The sequence below is a fragment of the Cibotium barometz genome, chromosome 15, assembly GCF_041138505.1.
Source record: "Cibotium barometz isolate CiBa-2024 chromosome 15, ASM4113850v1, whole genome shotgun sequence".
Taxonomy (NCBI): Eukaryota; Viridiplantae; Streptophyta; class Polypodiopsida; order Cyatheales; family Cibotiaceae; genus Cibotium; species Cibotium barometz.
In genome coordinates, this window is record NC_141060.1 from 37,587,694 (window position 1) to 37,607,387 (window position 19,694).

The 19,694-nt window shown below is 45.6% G+C and overlaps 1 protein-coding gene across 4 annotated transcripts in view; it reads right to left on the reverse strand.

Annotated features, from left to right (window-relative positions):
* UGLYAH (ureidoglycine aminohydrolase) overlaps nt 1-19,694 on the reverse strand; it is a 123,562-nt gene that overhangs the window by 103,514 nt on the left and 354 nt on the right. For all 4 annotated transcript variants that reach the window (XR_015267553.1, XM_086809609.1, XM_086809608.1 and 1 more), the window contains exon 2: nt 19,367-19,492. Coding sequence is in view for 3 of the 4 variants with exons in the window: in XM_086809609.1 (XP_086665735.1) it covers nt 19,367-19,492 (126 nt within the window). In the remaining variant the exon portion in view is untranslated. The remainder of the gene's footprint in view (nt 1-19,366; nt 19,493-19,694) is intronic.

Sequence of the window (19,694 nt, forward strand, 5' to 3'; positions counted from 1 at the left end):
GAATTTCAGCCTCCACTCAAGCTTTGAATTGTTGATATATAAGGTAGCTATTATTAACTATAAGCAGTTTCTTGCGAGGCAAAGGTACATCATGCATAGTCATGCCAAAATACAAAGTCATCCATAAAGGACAATGATCCGAAATTTGCATAGAGAAGTCTATGCAAGTAAAGGCATCAAACTGATCAGTATTTAGCATATACCATCGATCTAATCTCACGCAATAGTCATTCACTGCATTGTGATGGAAGGTATATCCTTTTTGGGAGGCATTATGTGCTTCCATAAATCACACGCTCTTATGCTTCGAAATACATTTTGCCAAGTCCTTTTCAATAACATGCAACAGAAGTATTCGTAATTAAGGATCCTGTCACACAAGTCTTGCACCGCCTTCTCTATCCTGAGTTTTGCGAGTTTAGCAATCCACTTTGATGACTTCAAACTTTAAGAGATTTAGAAAGAGAGAGAGAGAGAGAGAGAGAGAGAGAAAGAGAGATAAACTGTATACCGTATGGGGTCTCGAATTACCCACTGAAGGGCCCCCTATCCCGTTACCGGAATAGTATTTGCTTTATTACTTTGAAGAGACTGATTTTCGACTGACGATAAGACAAACGCAAGATCTTGGAGGACCAAGAGTCGGGCTGAACCATACACGGCTGTAAAAGCACCAATGATGACCAATCTCGAGCCTATGCACTCTTCCCAATGGAATGAAGGAAGGCTACAAATCTGAGGCTGAGGTATGGGCTGATTGGGACTGTTTCTAGGCTATAAATGAATGCTGAAATGAATATGAATGCTGAGTTTTCCCTTCACCAAAGTGTTGTAGCAAAACGATGAAGATATGTATGATGAAAAACTCTGTGTGCTGAAAACGCAAGGTACTGAATTGCTTCTCTGCTGCGTTTTGATGATGGATGACGGACTGCTTCATGCGTTGATGCTCCTTGTGCTGTGGACTGAAAACACTGAAGGCTGAGATGATCTAGGGCTAAATAATCAATCGCTTATGCTCCTTGTGCTGAAGGCTCCACGTTTGATGGCTGATTATGAGATGATGATGAAATGGTGCAAAAGCAAGACTATATACCTTCATAAGGTCAAAAAAATCTGAACTTACGAATTGAGAGATTTGAGAAAGAAATAATAGTGAAGAAGGACAAAAGACAAAAACAAAGCATTTGAAAGATCAAAAATAAATAAACTAACAAACCTAGCTCCTAAGGAAAGGAAATCAAAAGATAATATCAAACGAAGACTTTTAATTAAGACATTAATCCAAAAAAACAAAAAAACAAAAAACAAAAAAAACAAACAAACAAAAAACAAGAAACAAAATAGCAAAACAGAGAGCTTTAAACTCTAGACCTAAAGCACTAAGAGCTAGAACCAAACATTAAGCTAAACTTTAAAAAAGACTTCGACTCAAAAGTGCAACCGTTAACTCCAATGTTTGTCCAAACATGAAGTGTAGGTTCATGAACTCTATCATGCATAGCGTGGACAATAAGCTATGACATCCCTACTCACGTCATCAGTGTCCAAGAGTAGGTGCAGGTTTGTATAAGGTTAGTCCAAAAGAACATGCTTTATAAAACCAGCAAACTGAGTTTCTCTCACTCTCCGGAGGTGATGGGTATACTCAGCCATGATAGAGACTAGCACTCAAAGTCTGCTCTAAGTATAACAACAAACAATTACAAAACATAGGAAAGAACCAAATAAGTCTATATTAAGCTAGAGCAAGAAAGAAAAGACTAAACAAGGCCTACTCTAAGTTAAAACAACAAACCCTACTCTAAGCTAGAACAAGCCACTTTTACAAAAAAGAGCATTGAATTATGAATTAAGTGGGCTTTTCAGCTCCCCACTTTTATAAAACTTACTCCTTATCATTTTAAACATTCCGAAAGCTAAAATACCAAAGATAAACTTACTACGATTCATGAAGGAACGAACCTTTTTCAAAATCGTATTGAAACTATAACCTTTTTCGATAAGCATCAAAATAAGATGGCATGATTGAGAGATAAAGGCAAATTTAGTAGAGCAAAGATGAGAGGATCTAAAAAGTTGAGAGCATATAACACCATACTTAGCTGTATCAGAAATATTGGAAGAAAAGTGTGGCATCCGAATGATCTTTAAGCTAGCATATTCAGGTTGTAAGCATTTGTCATAAATATCAACTATGAAGCCTAAAGATGATTAAGTGATCTTAAGGTCTAAAAAAGCACAACTATCGCTATTCGAGAAGCGGTTAAGTTCACAAAATTCCTTGGGATAGATCCCTCCATCTAAGGAATTTGGACTAATAAACAAAAACTCTTGGAAGGAAGGAATGTCAGGAACGAAGAGGTCATCTACAAAACGTCTCACATTACAAAATTCGTGAAGAAAGACAAGACAAGTATTAGCATTACAAAGTTTGTGAAGAAAGACAGGACATTACAAAAGCAAGACTATTTATATGCTTCTAAATGGCTGGTCGGTTGGCTGAAGGGCTGGCCGACTGGACACTAAATGCTACACGACGGTATTAAATGCTGGAAATTATGGGAAAATGCCAAATAAATGCTAATAAATATTCTAAAAATACTAGATGCTATTTTAAGGCTTCTGCCATGGTCTATATGCAATGGATGAATGCATGAAGGAGATAGCACAGGGTGGAACATAAACTGTAAACATATGAGAGAGTGCAAAGGAGATAGAGAGTGTTGGACAAGATCACCTTTTATAACAGCAGTAAAGCTTTACAATGGCAATGGCCAGCAACACGGTATTGAACTTGTGCAAGGGAATGGATGAATAAAGTGATGATGGGAGGCCTCCTTTTATAGTGTTGTGTGGAAGCTGGCCGACTGCTCCACGACCCCTAAAAATAGGAGAAAAATAGTGTGCAAGAGTCGGAAGAAGATAAGTTGATGAAGATGCAACCATGGATCCTCCAGCACCGCGAATACTGGAATCACCTCGGAGAGAGCACCCACCAACCTGTTTCCTCGAAACAAGATGCCACCACGAACATCAAGGAACTTTGCTTGGCCACGAATTCCTACACAAGTGTGCAGTGAACTCCAAGAATAGATGATGAGCTGCTAGACACACCACGGCCATAATCCCCAACAGTGGACGAAACACATCACGTCCCAAAAGCCTCGAACAATGAACTTGGAACAGATCCAGTTCATAATCTCTGCTGGACCAAAGATAACCATGTCTTGCCAGATGTCTAAAGCTTGGAACTCCGAATCACGGTCTCCATGAACCAGTAGGTGGAGCTGTAATTAGCCCCCTCTCCCTCCCACAAGCCTCTTCTGGCTGGAAGCACATGGGGGGAAATTGCATGTGTACTAGAGAAGCACACCATTTGGGGTCTCCTGAGCCAGAAGCGCCCTGGGAGCCCTAGAAGTGGTAATGGAATCTGTATCACTATCATGTGTCATGTCTTTGCCTTTTCTCTAAGATGAAGCCTTGCCCTTGGTCTTGTCCTTCTTCTTGGACAAACAATCCTTGACAGATGGCCTCTTTTTCCGCAAGAGAAACAACAACTTGTCAGAATATGCAGCGGAGATGATGACCAAATCTGGGAACACGAGCAAAAACGCAGGCAGAAAAACAGCACAAAAGAGAGACAGATGTAGGTGTGTAACTCTGCTCTATATACACAAGAAGATCCCGAGGAATGATACAAATGAGGTATGGGGGCTGAGGACCTATATATACCCCCCTAGAGGGCAGTCGGCCAGCATAAGGAAAAGCCCACGACGACTGATAAAAAGGTCCACGACTACATAAATGCAGTCGGCCAGCAATCTGGTGCCCACGACTGATGAAAACCAGTCGGCCAGCAGCAAGAGTGCCCACGACTGATCAACACCCAGTCGGCCAGCACTGTACTGCTCTTGGCACCCTCTGGCAGCCCTCCCAAGCCTCAGAAAAAATGGGAAAAATAGGGGAAAAATACGGAGAGTGGGGAAAAATGGGAAAACACCTCATAAAGGCGGGCACACCCACAACAAAGGCCCTGGTGTATAAATCTAGACAGGAGATGACTTCTAACGCCCCCTCTCAGCTCCTGGCTGTGAAACCAACCACATGGAGCTGGGGTGCCGCCCGAGCAAGTCCTGAGAGAGCGACTTCGTGAAGAGGTCCACCGTACTGTCCTCCGTCGAACAGAACTCCAGCAAGATGTCATCAGCAACGATCTGTTCATGAACAAAGTGCCTCAGGATGACCATGGGTTCCTCCAGTGGAAGCAATGCAACCTCCTCTTGCTCCGAAAAATTGCTCCTAGGCCTGAAGTAGATCCCCTCGTGTCCGGATCTCCTCCCCAAACCAAGTCACTCCAACCGTGGAGTCGGACTCCATCCAACAATCCCCCTCCTCTGTACAAGAGTCCATGATCCTTCGCATGCTGCAGAAACCACAGGAAATGCAATCCTGCCTCCCAAAGAGACATCTGCAACCATGAGCTCAACTGCCTCATGAGGAAGCTCCCGTCCAATCTGGTGTCCATCAACCAGATCAATGAACCATACAGCTTCTGAGTCAGAGAGACATCACACTGCTCACAAGGATCAACACCTGTTACGGTGCATAAACAAGTCCTGGAAACCTGATGAAACCTGTCAACCACCCCCTCTGAATCCAGAACCACAAAGCCTGGAGAAACCACCTCCTTCTGCAAGTAAGCACCTGCCACCTGCCTGGCTTTCCGAAAGGTCCCCGTGGAAAGAACATCCTCAACTACTGGAAGTTCTATGTCCCGAACACGACGAGACATCAGAGCATAAGTGACCTGTTCAGCTTCCTCTGACTCACGAACACAAGAACTACCAACCTCAGTACTGGAAAGTTCCTGCCAACTGCTGCCAACTACTAGTAAGCTATCCACCATCTGGTCTCGGAAAGCCGGTACCTGCAGCGTATCCACACTTGAGTAGCCATTACCAGACTGCCACTCATCACAATCCTGAGGACATGGGGGAGAGAGTGCTGAAAGCCTGTAGACTCCATTCTGCACTGACAACAGATGAAAACCGAGTGCCGGAACATACAACACCTGGGAGGAATGCTTCCCCCCTCTGCCATCGAGAACTATCTCCATCCTGCCCTCACTGTGAACTGGGATAGTGGACGTATCCCCAGTAAGAATATGACCAGAACACCTGCAGAGATCCTGTAAACTGGAACGGGAAGGAGTCATGTGCCTGGAAGCACCACTATCGAGAATCCACTCCCGAGTATCCGTTGCGGAGAGTCCTCCAATCTCCTCCCTGCCTGAAGAAAATGAAGCATCGGTGTCCATCACCTCCAGGTGCACAAAAGCCGGAGTCTTCATGATTGCTGAGGAGTCTTCACCCTTCTCGGTCTTCCGCTTGGGACACTGCCTCCAGTAGTGGCCTTTCTCGCCACAATCATTACAGGTCCTCTCTGCCTTCAGTTTCTCGCGGTCAGCGTCGAACTTCTTCTCAGAAGACTTCTCCGATGAAGCCTTCCCTTTGCCCGAGTTACGGCCTTTCGACCGTTGGCCAGTAAAGGCCTCCGAACCTCCACCCTGAGGAGGGTTCGTGAATCGTTCCTCCTGGTCCAAGACCATGGGCACAAGCTCCTCCCACGTGATGGTGCTGAGCCTGCCACTGGTAATCAACGACGAGTAGAATGCTGAGTACGAAGAGGGCAAGTGTGACAGCAACGTTATGGCCATGTCCTCTGACGATATCTCCTTCCCAGCCTGGAGAACTTCCTGCTGAAGAGCCTGCAGCTTGTTAATATGCTCCCGCATCGTCGACGACTTTGCACGGCTCATAACCCGCATCTGTACTTCCAAGGAAATCCTCTTCATGGGCGATACCCTGTTGTAAAGTGAGGCCAAATGCTGCCATATACCTCTGGCCAGCGTCATGTGCTTTACATGATTGATTACCTGTGGTGTGCAGTTGAGGAAAATAAACGAACGGACCCTGGCGTTGACGCGATCCCGCATCTACGTCTGGGCCTCCCGGTCCTTTCGGGTTGACGGTAACTCCCCTTCCTCTACTTCCGGCCGTGGAACACCAACAACGACGAAATCGGCGAGGTCGTAAGACTCCAGAACGGATTCCATCATCACCTTCCATATGCCGTAGTTGCTCCCGTCCAACTGACGGTCCACCGGGAACGTGGGGAGTGTCGGGATCTTCACATGTCTCTCAGCCATCTCAAACAGATCTGCCATAGTGGGGATGTACTCTGAAAAGGGTGGGTGGGTGGGTGGAAACAAAGAAGAACTAATACCTGCAAGTGGCTGTCCAGCAAATCAGCCCGCCTTCCTCTTGCTTCTCCTCTTCCCGATCAGCCCAAAACAGTCCACCAATCAGCCACAAAACAGTCCCCCTCTTGCTCACACAAATCCCAAGACCTATCTAGAGCCTAGGGCTCTGATACCATGTCAGAATATGCAGCGGAGATGATGACCAAATCTGGGAACACAAGAGCAAAAACGCAGGCAGAAAAACAGCACAAAAGAGAGACAGATGTAGGCGTGTAACTCTGCTCTATATACACAAGAAGATCCCGAGGAATGATACAAATGAGGTATGGGGGCTGAGGACCTATATATACCCCCCTAGAGGGCAGTCGGCCAGCATAAGGAAAAGCCCACGACTGATAAAAAGGTCCACGACTACATAAATGCAGTCGGCCAGCAATCTAGTGCCCACGACTGATGAAAACCAGTCGGCCAGCAGCAAGAGTGCCCACGACTCATCAACACCCAGTCGGCCAGCACTGTACTGCTCTTGGCACCCTCTGGCAGCCCTCCCAAGCCTCAGAAAAAATGGGAAAAATAGGGGAAAAATACGGAGAGTGGGGAAAAATGGAAAAACACCTCATAAGAGCGGGCACACCCACAACAAAGGCCCTGGTGTATAAATCTAGACAAGAGATGACTTCTAACACAACTCCGACCTTTCTTTTGAACTGAGGAAAGTGCCTGGTCAAAACTATTGACTGACACCTTCAACTTACCCTGTGAGATGAGAACAGACTCCTCCAAAAGTAGGGAGCTAAGATCATCAAAATCCAACTGAGTGGTACAAAGATCGAGAAATAACATCATAGTCCGGAGGAAGCTTGGTGAGGATAAGAGCAGCCAGCTAAGAAGAGGACAAAGCAGCACCCATAGCCAGTAACTGGTCATGGATAACCTTGGCCTTCATGAGAAAAGACGGCATGGAATTGCCTTCAAGAAATAACAAACCGTAGAGCTGTCCCTGCAAGGTAACTGCCCTCATCGATGAATCTCGTGCAAAGAGATCCTCCAACTTTGACCATACCTAATGAGCACTGGAGAAAGTTTGCACTGCCGGTAAGACCTCCTCGGTAATGATCCGCACAAGCACAGAATGCGCCTTTGAGTCCCAATTCTCCCAGTCTTGTAATTCCACAGGAAATTCATCCTCCTGATCTTGAGTCCACCTCTTGGAGTTTTGAGGACGCTTGGGCTTCCTTTGTCAGAATACGCAGCAGAGATGATGACCAGATCTGGGAACACAAGAGCAAACGCAATGCAAAAAACAACAGCACAAGAGAGAGAAAGATAGAGGCATGTAACTCTGCTCTATATACACAAAGAAGATCCCGTAATGATACAAATGTGACAAGGGGCTGTGGGGCCATTTTATATGGCCCCCAAACAGCAGTCGGCCTGCTATAGGGCAACCGACAAGGCCTAAACCTCCACGACCAGCCATGATCACCAGTCGGCCAGCAGCAGGGGTGTCGGCCAGCTCATGTGGGAGGTCAATCAATCAGCAGCAGCATGTCCAAATGCAGTCGGCCAGCTTCAGAGGTCCTCCTACCACCACGGGGCTGCCACCCAAGCCACAGAAAAATAGGACTATCTCCAACCTACCCTCACTGTGAATTGGGATAGTGGATGTATCCCCAGTTAGAATGTGACCATAATACCTGTGCAGAGATCCTGTAAATCTCAACGAGAAGGGGTCATGTGCTTGGAAGCACCACAGGTCCTCTCTGCCTTTAGTTTCTCACGATCAGCGACGGACTTCTTCTCAGAACACTTCTCCGATGAAGCCTTCCCTTTGCCCGTGTTACGGTCTTTCGACCGTTGGCCAGTTAAGGCCTCCGAACCTCCACCCTGAGGAGGGTTCGTGAATCGTTCCTCTTGGTCCAACACCATGGGCACAAGCTCCTCCCACGTGATGGTGCTGAGCCTGCCACTGGTAATCAAACACGAGTAAAATGCTGAGTACTGAGAGGACAAATGTGACAGCAACGTTATGGCCATGTCCTCTGACGATATCTCCTTCCCAGCTTGAAGAACTTCCGGCTGAAGAGCTTGCAGCTTGTTAATACGCTCCCGCATCGTCAACGACTTTGCAGGGCTCATAACCCGCATCTGTACTTCCAAGAAAATCCTCTTCATGGGCGATACCCTGTTGTAAAGAGAAGCCAAATGCTGCCATATACCTCTGGCTAGCACCATATGCTTTACATGATTGATTACCTGTGGTGTGCAGTTGAGAAAGATAAACGAACGGACCCTGGCGTTGACACAATCCCACATCTGTGCCTCTGCCTCTCGGTCCTTTCGGATCTACGGTAACTCCCCTTCCTCTTCTTCCGGCCGTCGAACCCCAACAACAATGAAATCAGCAAGGTTGTAAGACTCCAGAACAGATTCCATCATAACCTTCCATATGCCGTAGTTGTTCCCATCCAACTAATGGTCCACCGGGAACGTGGGGAGTGTAGAGATCTTCACATGCCTCTCGGCCATCTCTAACAGATCTGCCATTTGCGGGGACGTACTCTGAAAAAGGGTGGGTGGGTGGGAACAAAGAAGAACTTACACCTGCAAGTGGCTATCCAGCAAATCAACCCGTCGTCCTCTTGCTTCTCCTCTTCCCGAACAGTCCACCAATCAGCAACACAACAGTCCCCCTCTTCCTCACACAAATCCCAAGAACTATCAAGAGCCTAGGGCTCTCATACCATGTCAGAATACGCAGCGGAGATGATGACCAGATCTGGGAACACACGAGCGAATGCAATGCAGAAAACAACAGCACAAGAGAGAGAGAGAGAGAGAGAGAGAGAGGCGTGTAAGTCTGCTCTATATACACAAAGAAGATCCCGTAATGATACAAATGTGACAAGGGGCTGTGGGGCCATTTTATATGGCCCCCAAACAGCAGTTGGCCTGCTGTAGGGCAGCCGACAGGGCCTGAACCTCCACGACCAGCCATGATCACCAGTCGGCCAGCAACAGGGGTGTCGGCCAGCTCATGTGGGAGGTCGTGGACCTGAAGCAACACAATCAGTCAGCAGCAGCATGTCCAAATGCAGTCAGCCAACTTCAGAGGTCCTCCTACCACCACGGGGCTGCCACCCAAGCCACAGAAAAATAGGGAAAAATGGGAAAAAAATACGGGGAGTGAGGAAAAATGAGAAAACACCTACAAGGGCGGGCACACCCACAACAAAGGCCCTGGTGTCATCATAAAGACAAAAGACTTCTAACCTCCTTTCAGTGCCCTGAACAATGTCCCACAAACCCTTGTGGATGAACCAGACCTGCATCTAAAGCTTCCAATGAGCGTAGTTGGATCCTTTCAACTTATCATCTTTGTTCGTAAAAGGGGGAGCCATATCCACAGCAGCAAAGAACAAATCTCAGCTCTCAAACACTTCTCTCAAGTGCTTTCCAACGAAGCGAGGCACCAGGAACAATCAGCCCCCTCTCAAACCGTAGAGAGAAAGAGGCGGGACAGCAGCAAAACAGTCCAAGATCCACCGGGAACCTCCTACCAGAAGGGTAGGGACTCGTGGAGGAAGAAGAAAATGTACAGCCACTTGTCTGGCAACTCCACATGCAAGAGAACTCACCAAATTTGATGCCGGTGCAGAGAACACAGCCACAACTCCACCGTTTGCCTCTGTAGAAGAAAACGCAGCCACCAAAACTGGCCGGATAGCCTCTGTAGGAGAAAACGCAGCCAAAACACTTCAAGATCTGCCTTTGAAGAGCAAAACACAGCCTGTAGGGCTGGCCGACAGCAACCAGAAGAGGGCTGGACTAGAAACGCAGCAACGTACTGAAAACGCAGCAACAGTATGGATTGATCTACAGCCAGAGAAGTGATGGAGGCAAAACGCACGGCAAAACTGGGCAAATTTGCAAGGTTTGGAGCAGCCACGACCTAAGCGTATGATACCATGAAGGAGATAGCACAGGGCGGAAGCAAAACTGTAAACATATGAGAGAGTGCAAAGGAGATAGAGAGTGTTGGATAAGATCACCTTTTATAACAGCAGTAAAGCTTTACAATGGCAATGGCCAGCAACACGGTGTTGAACTTGTGCAAGGGAATGGATGAATAAAGTGATGATTGGAGGCCTGCTTTTATAGTGTTGTGTAGAAGCTGGCCGACTACTCCTAGAGCAAGCCGACTGCTCCATGACCCCTAAAAATAGGAGAAAAAGCATAAAACACCCAACAATGGGTAGAGCCCATATACACAAGAGATGCACAATTCTAACAATGCAATATGCAGAGTGCTTTCTAATGCAAACCCTAAGGTTTCTACTAACTCTACATGCATGAATGAATCTCTTCAAGTGAGCTAAGGGACTTGACTAACTGACTCACTTCCTATGGCTGAGGAATGACCTACGTAGCTCGTGCCTGACTTATCCTAGACTGAGGATTACAATGGGGTCATGACGTACGACAAATACTGTACAATGTTGCAGTGATGATGATGAGCCATCTTGTCACCATGCACTACAGTGCAGAGTGCATGTGACATTCCCTCCTGCTAAGCTTGGCGGCAGGTTCATGGCTTCCAAGTAGTCCGCCAATAACTAGGGGTACTCTTAAAAGAACTCCTCATCTAGCCAAACGGCTTCGTAGGTACCTCGATCTCAGAACTTCGTATAGAACTGACGTATTCTTCGACCAGAACCATGCTTCCAACGATGAAAAGGGATCTGCTCAAGCTCAATGACTTCTCCTTCGTCTACCACGTTTGGCTGCTATTTATCTGAAACATCAAACACTTCTTGTCCGTCATATGGTTTTAGCCAAGAAACATGGAAAACATCATGCATCGTCCAACTGTTAGGCAACTTCAACTTCATGGAGACATCAGTTATCTTTTTAACTATTGGAAAAGGTCCAAAACTACAGAAAGAAAGCTTGGGATAACGTTTGCCCACTTGTTTCAATCTCTGTCTCATGATGCGCAGATAGACCCAATCCCCTTAACTAACTCAATGATTTTGGAAAATGCTTCCGTCGTTTTGTTAGCCTCAAGAGATAGAGACACCAATCTCGTCAAGAGAGAAGAGAAACGACCACCAAAGGCTATTTCATACGGAGTCCGCCCGACACTAGATGAGTGAGTATCGTTTAAGATGGCTTGGACCAATGGAAGATAATGTTCCCATTTGGACTGCTGGTCATGACAATATGACTTGAGAACATCAAAGGCCAACTGGTTATAGATTTCTGTCTGGCCGTCTGTCTCTGTCTGTGGATGGAATGCACTAGACAACTGTAACTTGGTTCCAAAGTTTTTGAATAATGCCCTCCAAAAATGCAAGGTAAACTTGAAATCTCTGTCTGAGGTGATGGTGCTAGGCAAACCACAAATGGGGTACCAATGCTTGAGAAAAAGACGGGCTACGTCCTCAATTGTGGCAATATGCTTACATGGGATGAGCATGCAGAACTTACTGAAGCGATCCACAAAGATAAAACACTACGTGTTACGGGATCCGGTGGATGCTAGTAGAGGCACTACAAAGTCCACAGAAATGTCGATGAAAGGTCCGTCACGGATAGGCAAAAGGTTGAAGTAACCCAACCTTTTTTGTATGTGAAACCTTAATTTTTTGACAAATCTTACAGGCTTGAACATGTGAATATACATCACACCTCATTTTTGGCCAATAAAAGGACCGTTCTAGTTTCTCAAGGGTCTTGTTGATACCTCTATGTCCTCCAACTAAGGAGTCATGGACATCATGGAGAAGAGTTGCTCGCTTTTCCTAAATGACGCGGGGACGGTTCTTGAAGAACAACCAACCGTTCTACACTGAATAATGGCTAGGCTCAGAAGTGAGGGCCAAATTGTATTGAGTATCAAACTCAAGGAAGTCGACATATTGGTCTTTCATGCAATCTAAGTCTTTCCCCGGTTCGAGAATGGTAGACTCCTGCACTGCCTGGATGCTGGCCTTTCGACTAAGAGCATCAACTGGGTTATGCTTACCAGGAATGTACTCCATCATTCCTCCAAATTGTTGGAAGAGATGACTCCATCTGGCTTGCCGATAACTCCACTGGACACTTGGCAAGGTTTGAAGCCAGTGCTTGGTGGTCTGTTTTGACTGTAAAAACCTGTCCATAAAGGAAACGTTTCCAATGTTTGAGTGATGTGATCACACCCAAAAGCTCTTTGTCATAAACTGAATAATTCTTTTCGGCGACATCCAACTTTCGACTGTAGTAGGCCACGGGTCTGTTGTCTTGCTGGAGAACTGCACCTATGGCTACATTGCTTGCATCGGTAATGACCTCAAAAGGTTCATCCCAACATGCTAACTTCAAAACAGACGCTTCTGAGACAGCTTTCTAGAGGGCACAGAATGCATCAAGCACCTTGCGTGTGATTGAGACTTTTTGTCCTGCGAGTCTTCACCCCCTTGAGCAAGTCGGTGAGAGGTGCTGCAAGGTTGGAAAACTGGTGAACATGGGTGCTGTAGGCTTGGCAAAGACCTACGAAAGAACGGATCTCTTGGGCAGTCTGAGGGATGTCCCAATCCAAGATCTCTTGAACCTTTGAGGGGTCCAAGCGAATCCCATTGGAACTGATGATATAGCCCAAGTATTGAACCTCTTTAACGCCGAAGATAGACTTTTTGGCGTTTATGTAGATCCCATTATCTCACAAAAGTTGCAAGACTTTCTCCACATCTTTCTCATGCTGCTCCGCAGTGGCTCAGAATACAAGTATGTCATCAAGAAAGATGAAGACACACTTACCAATAAGAACTGCGAAAATCTTGGACATCATTTTATTGAAGGTTGCGGGTGCACTGGTAAGCTCAAAAGGCATGACTATGAGCTCTATCCGAACAGCTGTTTTGGAATGTCAGCTTCGAAAATGCGGACCTAATGGTAACCACTCTTAAGGGCAATCTTAGTGAAAAATTTTGCACCGTCTAAACACTCCAAAATGTACTCAATCCTTGGCATAGGAAACTTATTCTTAATGGTGAGTTTATTCAATGCCCTGTAGTCTACACAAAGGCGTGCAGACTTGTCCTTCTTTGGACAAACAGGATGGGTGCAGCAAATGGTGAGGAAGAAGGCCAAACAAATCCAACTCGGAGAAGCTCAGATAACTGTCTTTCTAGCTCGCCCTCTAAAGTCTTGGAAAGACGATAAGGGAACCTGCTAGGAGGTTCTGATCCGAGGACCAAATCGATATGATGGTCCTCAAGACGTGATGCGGGAAGACTGGGCGGGAGATCGTCCCTAAGCATAATGTCCTGATGTCTAGACAGGAGGTCTGCTAACTGTGGGACTGAAGATGAGATAGGTGCTACCGATAAGGTAGAGGTTGTCTAAGCACGAACATAAAGTAGTGTCCCTTCCGCTCCCTTTTGCGGATAGCTCGTCGGGCCTAGAGATTAGAAATCAGTGAGATGCCAAGAATTCTTCTATCCCCACGAATCATGACGGGCTCAAGAAAACCTTTACAGATAGTAAAAGTGTCCAACCCCCCATCGGGAATAGGCTCATATTGACGAAACCACTGGATTCCTAAGATCATGTCACACCCCAAAAGAGGCGAGACAATGAAATCTCATTGGAATGAGGCCTTTTGAACTTCAAAGGCAAACTGCTACGCCTTCTGAGATATGTGGGTGCGGAGACCAAGTGTGAACCCATCCACATCCAAATGATATGGCACTAATGTGCAGCTCATCTTGTTAGCCAACTGGGGAGAGATGGCGTCTTCAGAACTGCCCATGTCGAATAGGACTACAAACTGTCGTCCCTTGGCAGAGCCATAAGCTAGGATGAGGCTTTTCTGTGCAGCATCGCTCTCACCCTCCTGCTTAGCATCAAATACCACGGATGGCATATAATGCATAGAAGGTAAAAGCTGAACTGCATTTGTGGTAGTAGGCGGGGCTGGAGGAGCTGGAGATGCTGTGGCAACTATGGCAGAAGGAGCTTTGGAGGCTTGCTCCGCTTGCCATTTGTGGCAATCCTTCTTACCATGCCCGATGGTATGACAGAAAAAACATCTGTTTTCTGACTGGTATTTCCTTTGCTCCTCTAGAGGAAGATAACCTCTAGTGATGCCTGCTTTAGCCTTTTCCTCGGGGTTTTTCTTAGGCTTGGATTCCTTATCCTTCTTACCCCCTAAACTAGAGCTATTACTGTCGTCCTTCTTAGCATCTTTAGAAGATGCATTACCCTTCCCTAGCTGCGCAGTAGATTGTTGCTGCTGGGGTTTGGTACTAGACTGCAACGACTGCTTAGGCTTGCCTCCGTTCATCTTCATTTCTTCATTTTGAGCCAGAGTCAAAGCCCGGTCATAGGTACTGGGTTCAAAGTTATGAACTGTGAACTGGATATTAGGATCTAATCCACGAATGAATTGATCCATCTTGGCCTACTTAGATAACCCTAACTGTTGTGCTAAAGTTATAACCTTTCCGAAAAACTAAAGCACTAGTGACCCGTTCTGTTTGAGTCCATAGAACTCATCTGCCAGGCTGGTCATATACTAAGGAGCGAGAAATCTGGTCTTTAGGTCATTAACAAATGTATCCCAACTAAAAGTTGTGACACCTACGGTCTGGTCTGTATGAAGACTAGACCAATGCTGCCACCAAGTGACTGCCTCACCCGTAAGGTGGGGAGCCGCTACACGGACTCTATCCTGTGGATCTGTAATCCTAGCTAAAGGAAAATGAGTAGTAAATTAATGAATGAATTGATTAATTACTAAATGATCACACTTACCATCATACTTACTAAAATTTGATTTAGTTTGAATGACGGTAGTCGATGTCGCAGGCTACTGGCTGGTGGCACCTAAGGCTGGGGAAACTAAACAGAGGTGCTGATATCTCACATGCATGGCCTCCTTTTCCCTTTGGTGCTTGAGTAACATACGTTCTTGATCGAGCTCTCGTTGGTGCTCCCGAGCGACGAGTTCAGCCTGACGTCAGTCTTCTTCGATCCTGCATTGGGCTTCCTCATAGTCCCATCTATCTGCTTTTTCTTGTTGCTTTCTTGCTTCAACTTCAGCTTTTTCTTCTCTCCGTCAAACCTCGTCTTCTCTTCTATGTTGTTCCATCTGAAAGAAGAGGGAGATGTAGTCGGGGGTTACTGGAGGAGGAGAAGATCATGCTGTTGTTGCCTCCAAGAGTTAAAGACTCTCCATAAGAAGCCGGCTCTGAGCTCTGAATAGAGCTATGGTATCTGCGGTAGTTGGAAGAGCAAGGTCTCCTTCGAGGGAGACGTCTTCCGGCTGATGTGTACTCTCCTCTGTAGACATGATGCTGAAGTCGGTGGTCGTGTCGGAACGCAATTTGACCATCAAAGGATGCCCTCACGCTAGGATGCAATGTGTGTGGACAAGCTGAATCTGATACCAATGTAACATGCAGCAGAAGTATTCGTAATCCTGTCACACAAGTCTCGCACCGCCTTCTATATCCTGAGTTTCGCGAGTTTAGCAATCCACTTTGATAACTTCGAACTTTAAGAGATTTAGAGAGAGAGAGAGAGAGAGAGAGAGAGAGAGAGAGACAGTACACCGTATGGGGTCCCGAATTACCCACTGAAGGGCCCCCTATCTCGTTACCGGAATAGTATTTGCTTTATTACTTTGAAGAGACTGACTTTCGACTGACGATAAGCCAAACGCAAGATCTCGGAGGACCAAGAGTCGGGCTGAATTGTACACGGCTGTAGAAGCACCAATGATGACCAATCTCGAGCCTATGCACTCTTCCCAATGGAATGAGGGAAGGCTGCAAATCTGAGGCTGAGGTATGGGCTGATTGGGACTGTTTCTAGGCTGTGAATGAATGCTGAAATGAATATGAATGCTGAGTTTTACCTTCACCAAAGTGAAATAGCAAAACGATGAAGATATGTATGCTGAAAAACTGTATGTGTGCTGAAAACGCAAGGTACTGAATTGCTTCTATGCTGCGTTTTGATGATGGATGACGGACTGCTTCATGCGTTGATGCTCCTTGTGCTGTGGACTGAAAACGCTGAAGGCTGAGATGATCTACTTGCGTTTTGCTTCCAATCAGCATCTACAGCAGTCCAAGTCCTTGCAGAGCTAGGCGCAGCCATTCAGGACATAGGCGCCTGTTTTCAGCACCTTTTCAGGCCCCAATTCAGCAGGCATCTCTGCGTTTTCTGCATAGTACACAGCCGCCTGCAGTTCAGTCCTCCACAGTCCCCCAAAACAGCAAACAGTCCTGCGTTTTTCTGTCCAGCATCAGCACAGCCCTGCGTTTACAGTTCCACAGCAGTGCTACCTTGCGTTTTCAGTCCTACAGCAGTTCCTCCGCCTATATGCATCATCCATACATGCTACAGCCCTCTAGTGAAGGTAACACAGCATTTACAGCATTCTAACATAGCTTAGAACAGTCCACCGCCTTCTTTTCTCAGCCTCAGGTGTGCAGCCCTTCCTCATGCCCTTGGGAAGAGTGCATAGGCTCGAGATCAGTTCATCGAGGTGTTTCTACTGCCGTGTACAGTTCAGCCAGGCTTCCGATCCTCCGAGATCTTGCGTTTGGCTTATCTACAGTCATTCTCTCTAAAGAAATAAAGCGAACACTATCTCGTTATCGGGATAGGGGGCCCTTCAGTGGGTAATTCGGGACCCAATCTAGTGTATAGTTCTCATATCTCTCTCTCATCTCTTTGAAGTTTGAAGTATTAAAGTGGATTGCTAAACTCACGAAACTCAGGATGATACAGAAGACGGTGTGAGCACTTGTGTGACAGGATCTTCCAATACAAAGACTTCCGCTGCATATCACATTGGTATCAGATTGTTTGTATTGTGGATCTGTGAATATCACTTCAAAAAAGCCACGGTCAGTTTTATACACACAAGCTACAAAACAACCCCCAATCAACGCTTTAAGCCATTGTGCAACATGCAATGGATATGGCATTTTCGTAGGGAAAAAAAGGACAACTGCCTTCTAAGCCAGATTCATAACAGGATCAAGCATTATATGTCCATGGATTTTGACACGGAATTGAGGTGTAGAAGTCTCCTAGACTTTTTTGATTTCAGTAAAGCCTTCATGAAGAGTATCTGCAAACCTGGATTTTCATAGTGTAAAAGGCAAGCATCTGAATCTCCAATGAGAACTTGTCTTCTCTTGATATCATCACGCTTGAAAGTTTGCCTTGAATCCATAACAGAGAGACTATACAAAAAAGGGGAAAAAATCCCAAGCGCACATAGAGACACACACAGAGAGAGCAGGGGAGAAGAGAAAGAGGACAAACAAAAATTAAACAGGCAAAGTCGAAGAAAATGAGGGGATGAACACAATGAAGGAAGATGAGAAAAAAAAAAAAAACCTGTGCAACAAAGTCGTGTAGAGAAAAGGTAAGGCCCAAACACGCACACACACACACGGGGGGGCACTGGGCAGGAGAAAGCACAGAGTGAAGGTGGGCGACAAATTCTACAGGGAGGTCAAAAGCACATAAACCCTAGTTAGGAGGGTCGCAGTAGGTTAGGAGGGGTCCTGCACACTGCGCATGGATTGGAAACCCTCCAAACAATTTTTGTCGTGGGTAGAAAAACCCTACACTAGGTCGCGCAGCAAACAGCTCCTTGATTGCTCGGTCTCCACCACACACACACACACACACACAAGCTCCCCCCCACACGTGCACACACACACATAAGAGCATACATTCATACAAAGGTCTATGTACTAAGTTTGTCGGGAAGACTCAACCATAATGAAGCCTAGCACTAAGGGATCATAACAAATAGAAAGAATTATTACAACAAAAAGGTAGTTGATAGGGCATATGCACCACTAAAGATAGAAAGAATTAACACAATATCAACTGGCTGCAACTTGGACGAAAACTTCACAATGTGCATGTCCACTAATAAAGCATAAAGATATACCTAGATGAATCCAGGAACATGCCCAAATTCACCTTATAAGAAAGTGCAATTTATAACCTTATGGTAGTCATCCACAAGACAATAAACCATCAACTCCATCATGCATAGTATGGACTAGATACTACGACATCCCCACTAACGTCATCAATGCCCAATACTGGGTGTAGAACTTGGTATCAATATATGCTCCCACACACACACACACCCCTACGTGCTCACACACATAAGAGCATACATTCATACAAAGGTCTATGTACTGAGTTTCTGTTAGAGCTCCGGAGATGCAGGGCAGACTCTTTAACCATAATGAAGCCTAGCACTAAGGGATCATAACAAATAGAAAGAATTATTACAACAAAAAGGTAGTTGATAGGGAATATGCACCACTGATAGAAAGAATTAACACAATATCAACTAGCCACAACTTGGTCAAAAACTTCACAATGTGAAATTTGCATGTCCACTAATACAGGATAAAGATATACCTAGATGAATCCAGGAACATGCCCAAATTGACTACCTCTTGAGCTTCTTTCGTCTTTTCATTAGGGATGACTCACATGGACCTCTTGAGTTGTATTTGACTACCTCTTGAGCTTCTTTAGTCTCTTCATAGGGATAACTCACATGGACCTAACCAAGACCACACTAGAATGCACTCATAGTAGGGAATCTTGGACACCTTCTGTTTGTGTTCGTCCTTGAAACACATCCACTAGTGGAAAGAATCCTAAGGAAAAATGTGGCTACTGCAAGGATTCATCAACCTTATTCTTTAAGAAGAGGGGGAAGGACAAGAACCGGCACTTGATCACCAGGCATGCGTACAGAATCCTCGCCAAGGCCATCAGCTCTTGTCATAACGGACATCATGCACAGCTCCTGAACGGTGATCCATTATTTGTCGATTGAAATGGCAAGACAACTGTAGACATTAATACATAGATAATGGTGCAAGCAATGCAGGAATCAGTTAAAAGGCTGGAGGAATGCTCATGAATTGGTATATAATGTGTATTATGTTACATGTTTACTATGCCTAATTGAATATTATGATTGTTTAGATGTAATTCTAGGGTTACTTATATTGATGAATAATGCATTGAGTTCAAGGAGGTTGAGCAGAAGAGCACCTTGCAAGTGATTTGGTGATAATGTGGGCTCCGTTACCTTGGAGTAAGGCTCAAAGGAAACCCCAAGTTCATCTGCAGCAAAAACTCCACACTCCTCGGAAAAGCCTGATCCATGTGCACTTGTGGCTAATAATAATAAAAATACAACCCCCCAAAAAAAAATCAAAATATTTAGCACACCTTTCACATGTGAGTTTTGAACCCAAAACAGAATTTCCAACCCAAAAAAAAACTGGCAGGAATTTTATTTTCAAAATCACAAAAACCAATAAAAAACAGCATATACTGGGAGAATACATTGGAAATCGAAATTTAAAAACTGCGAATT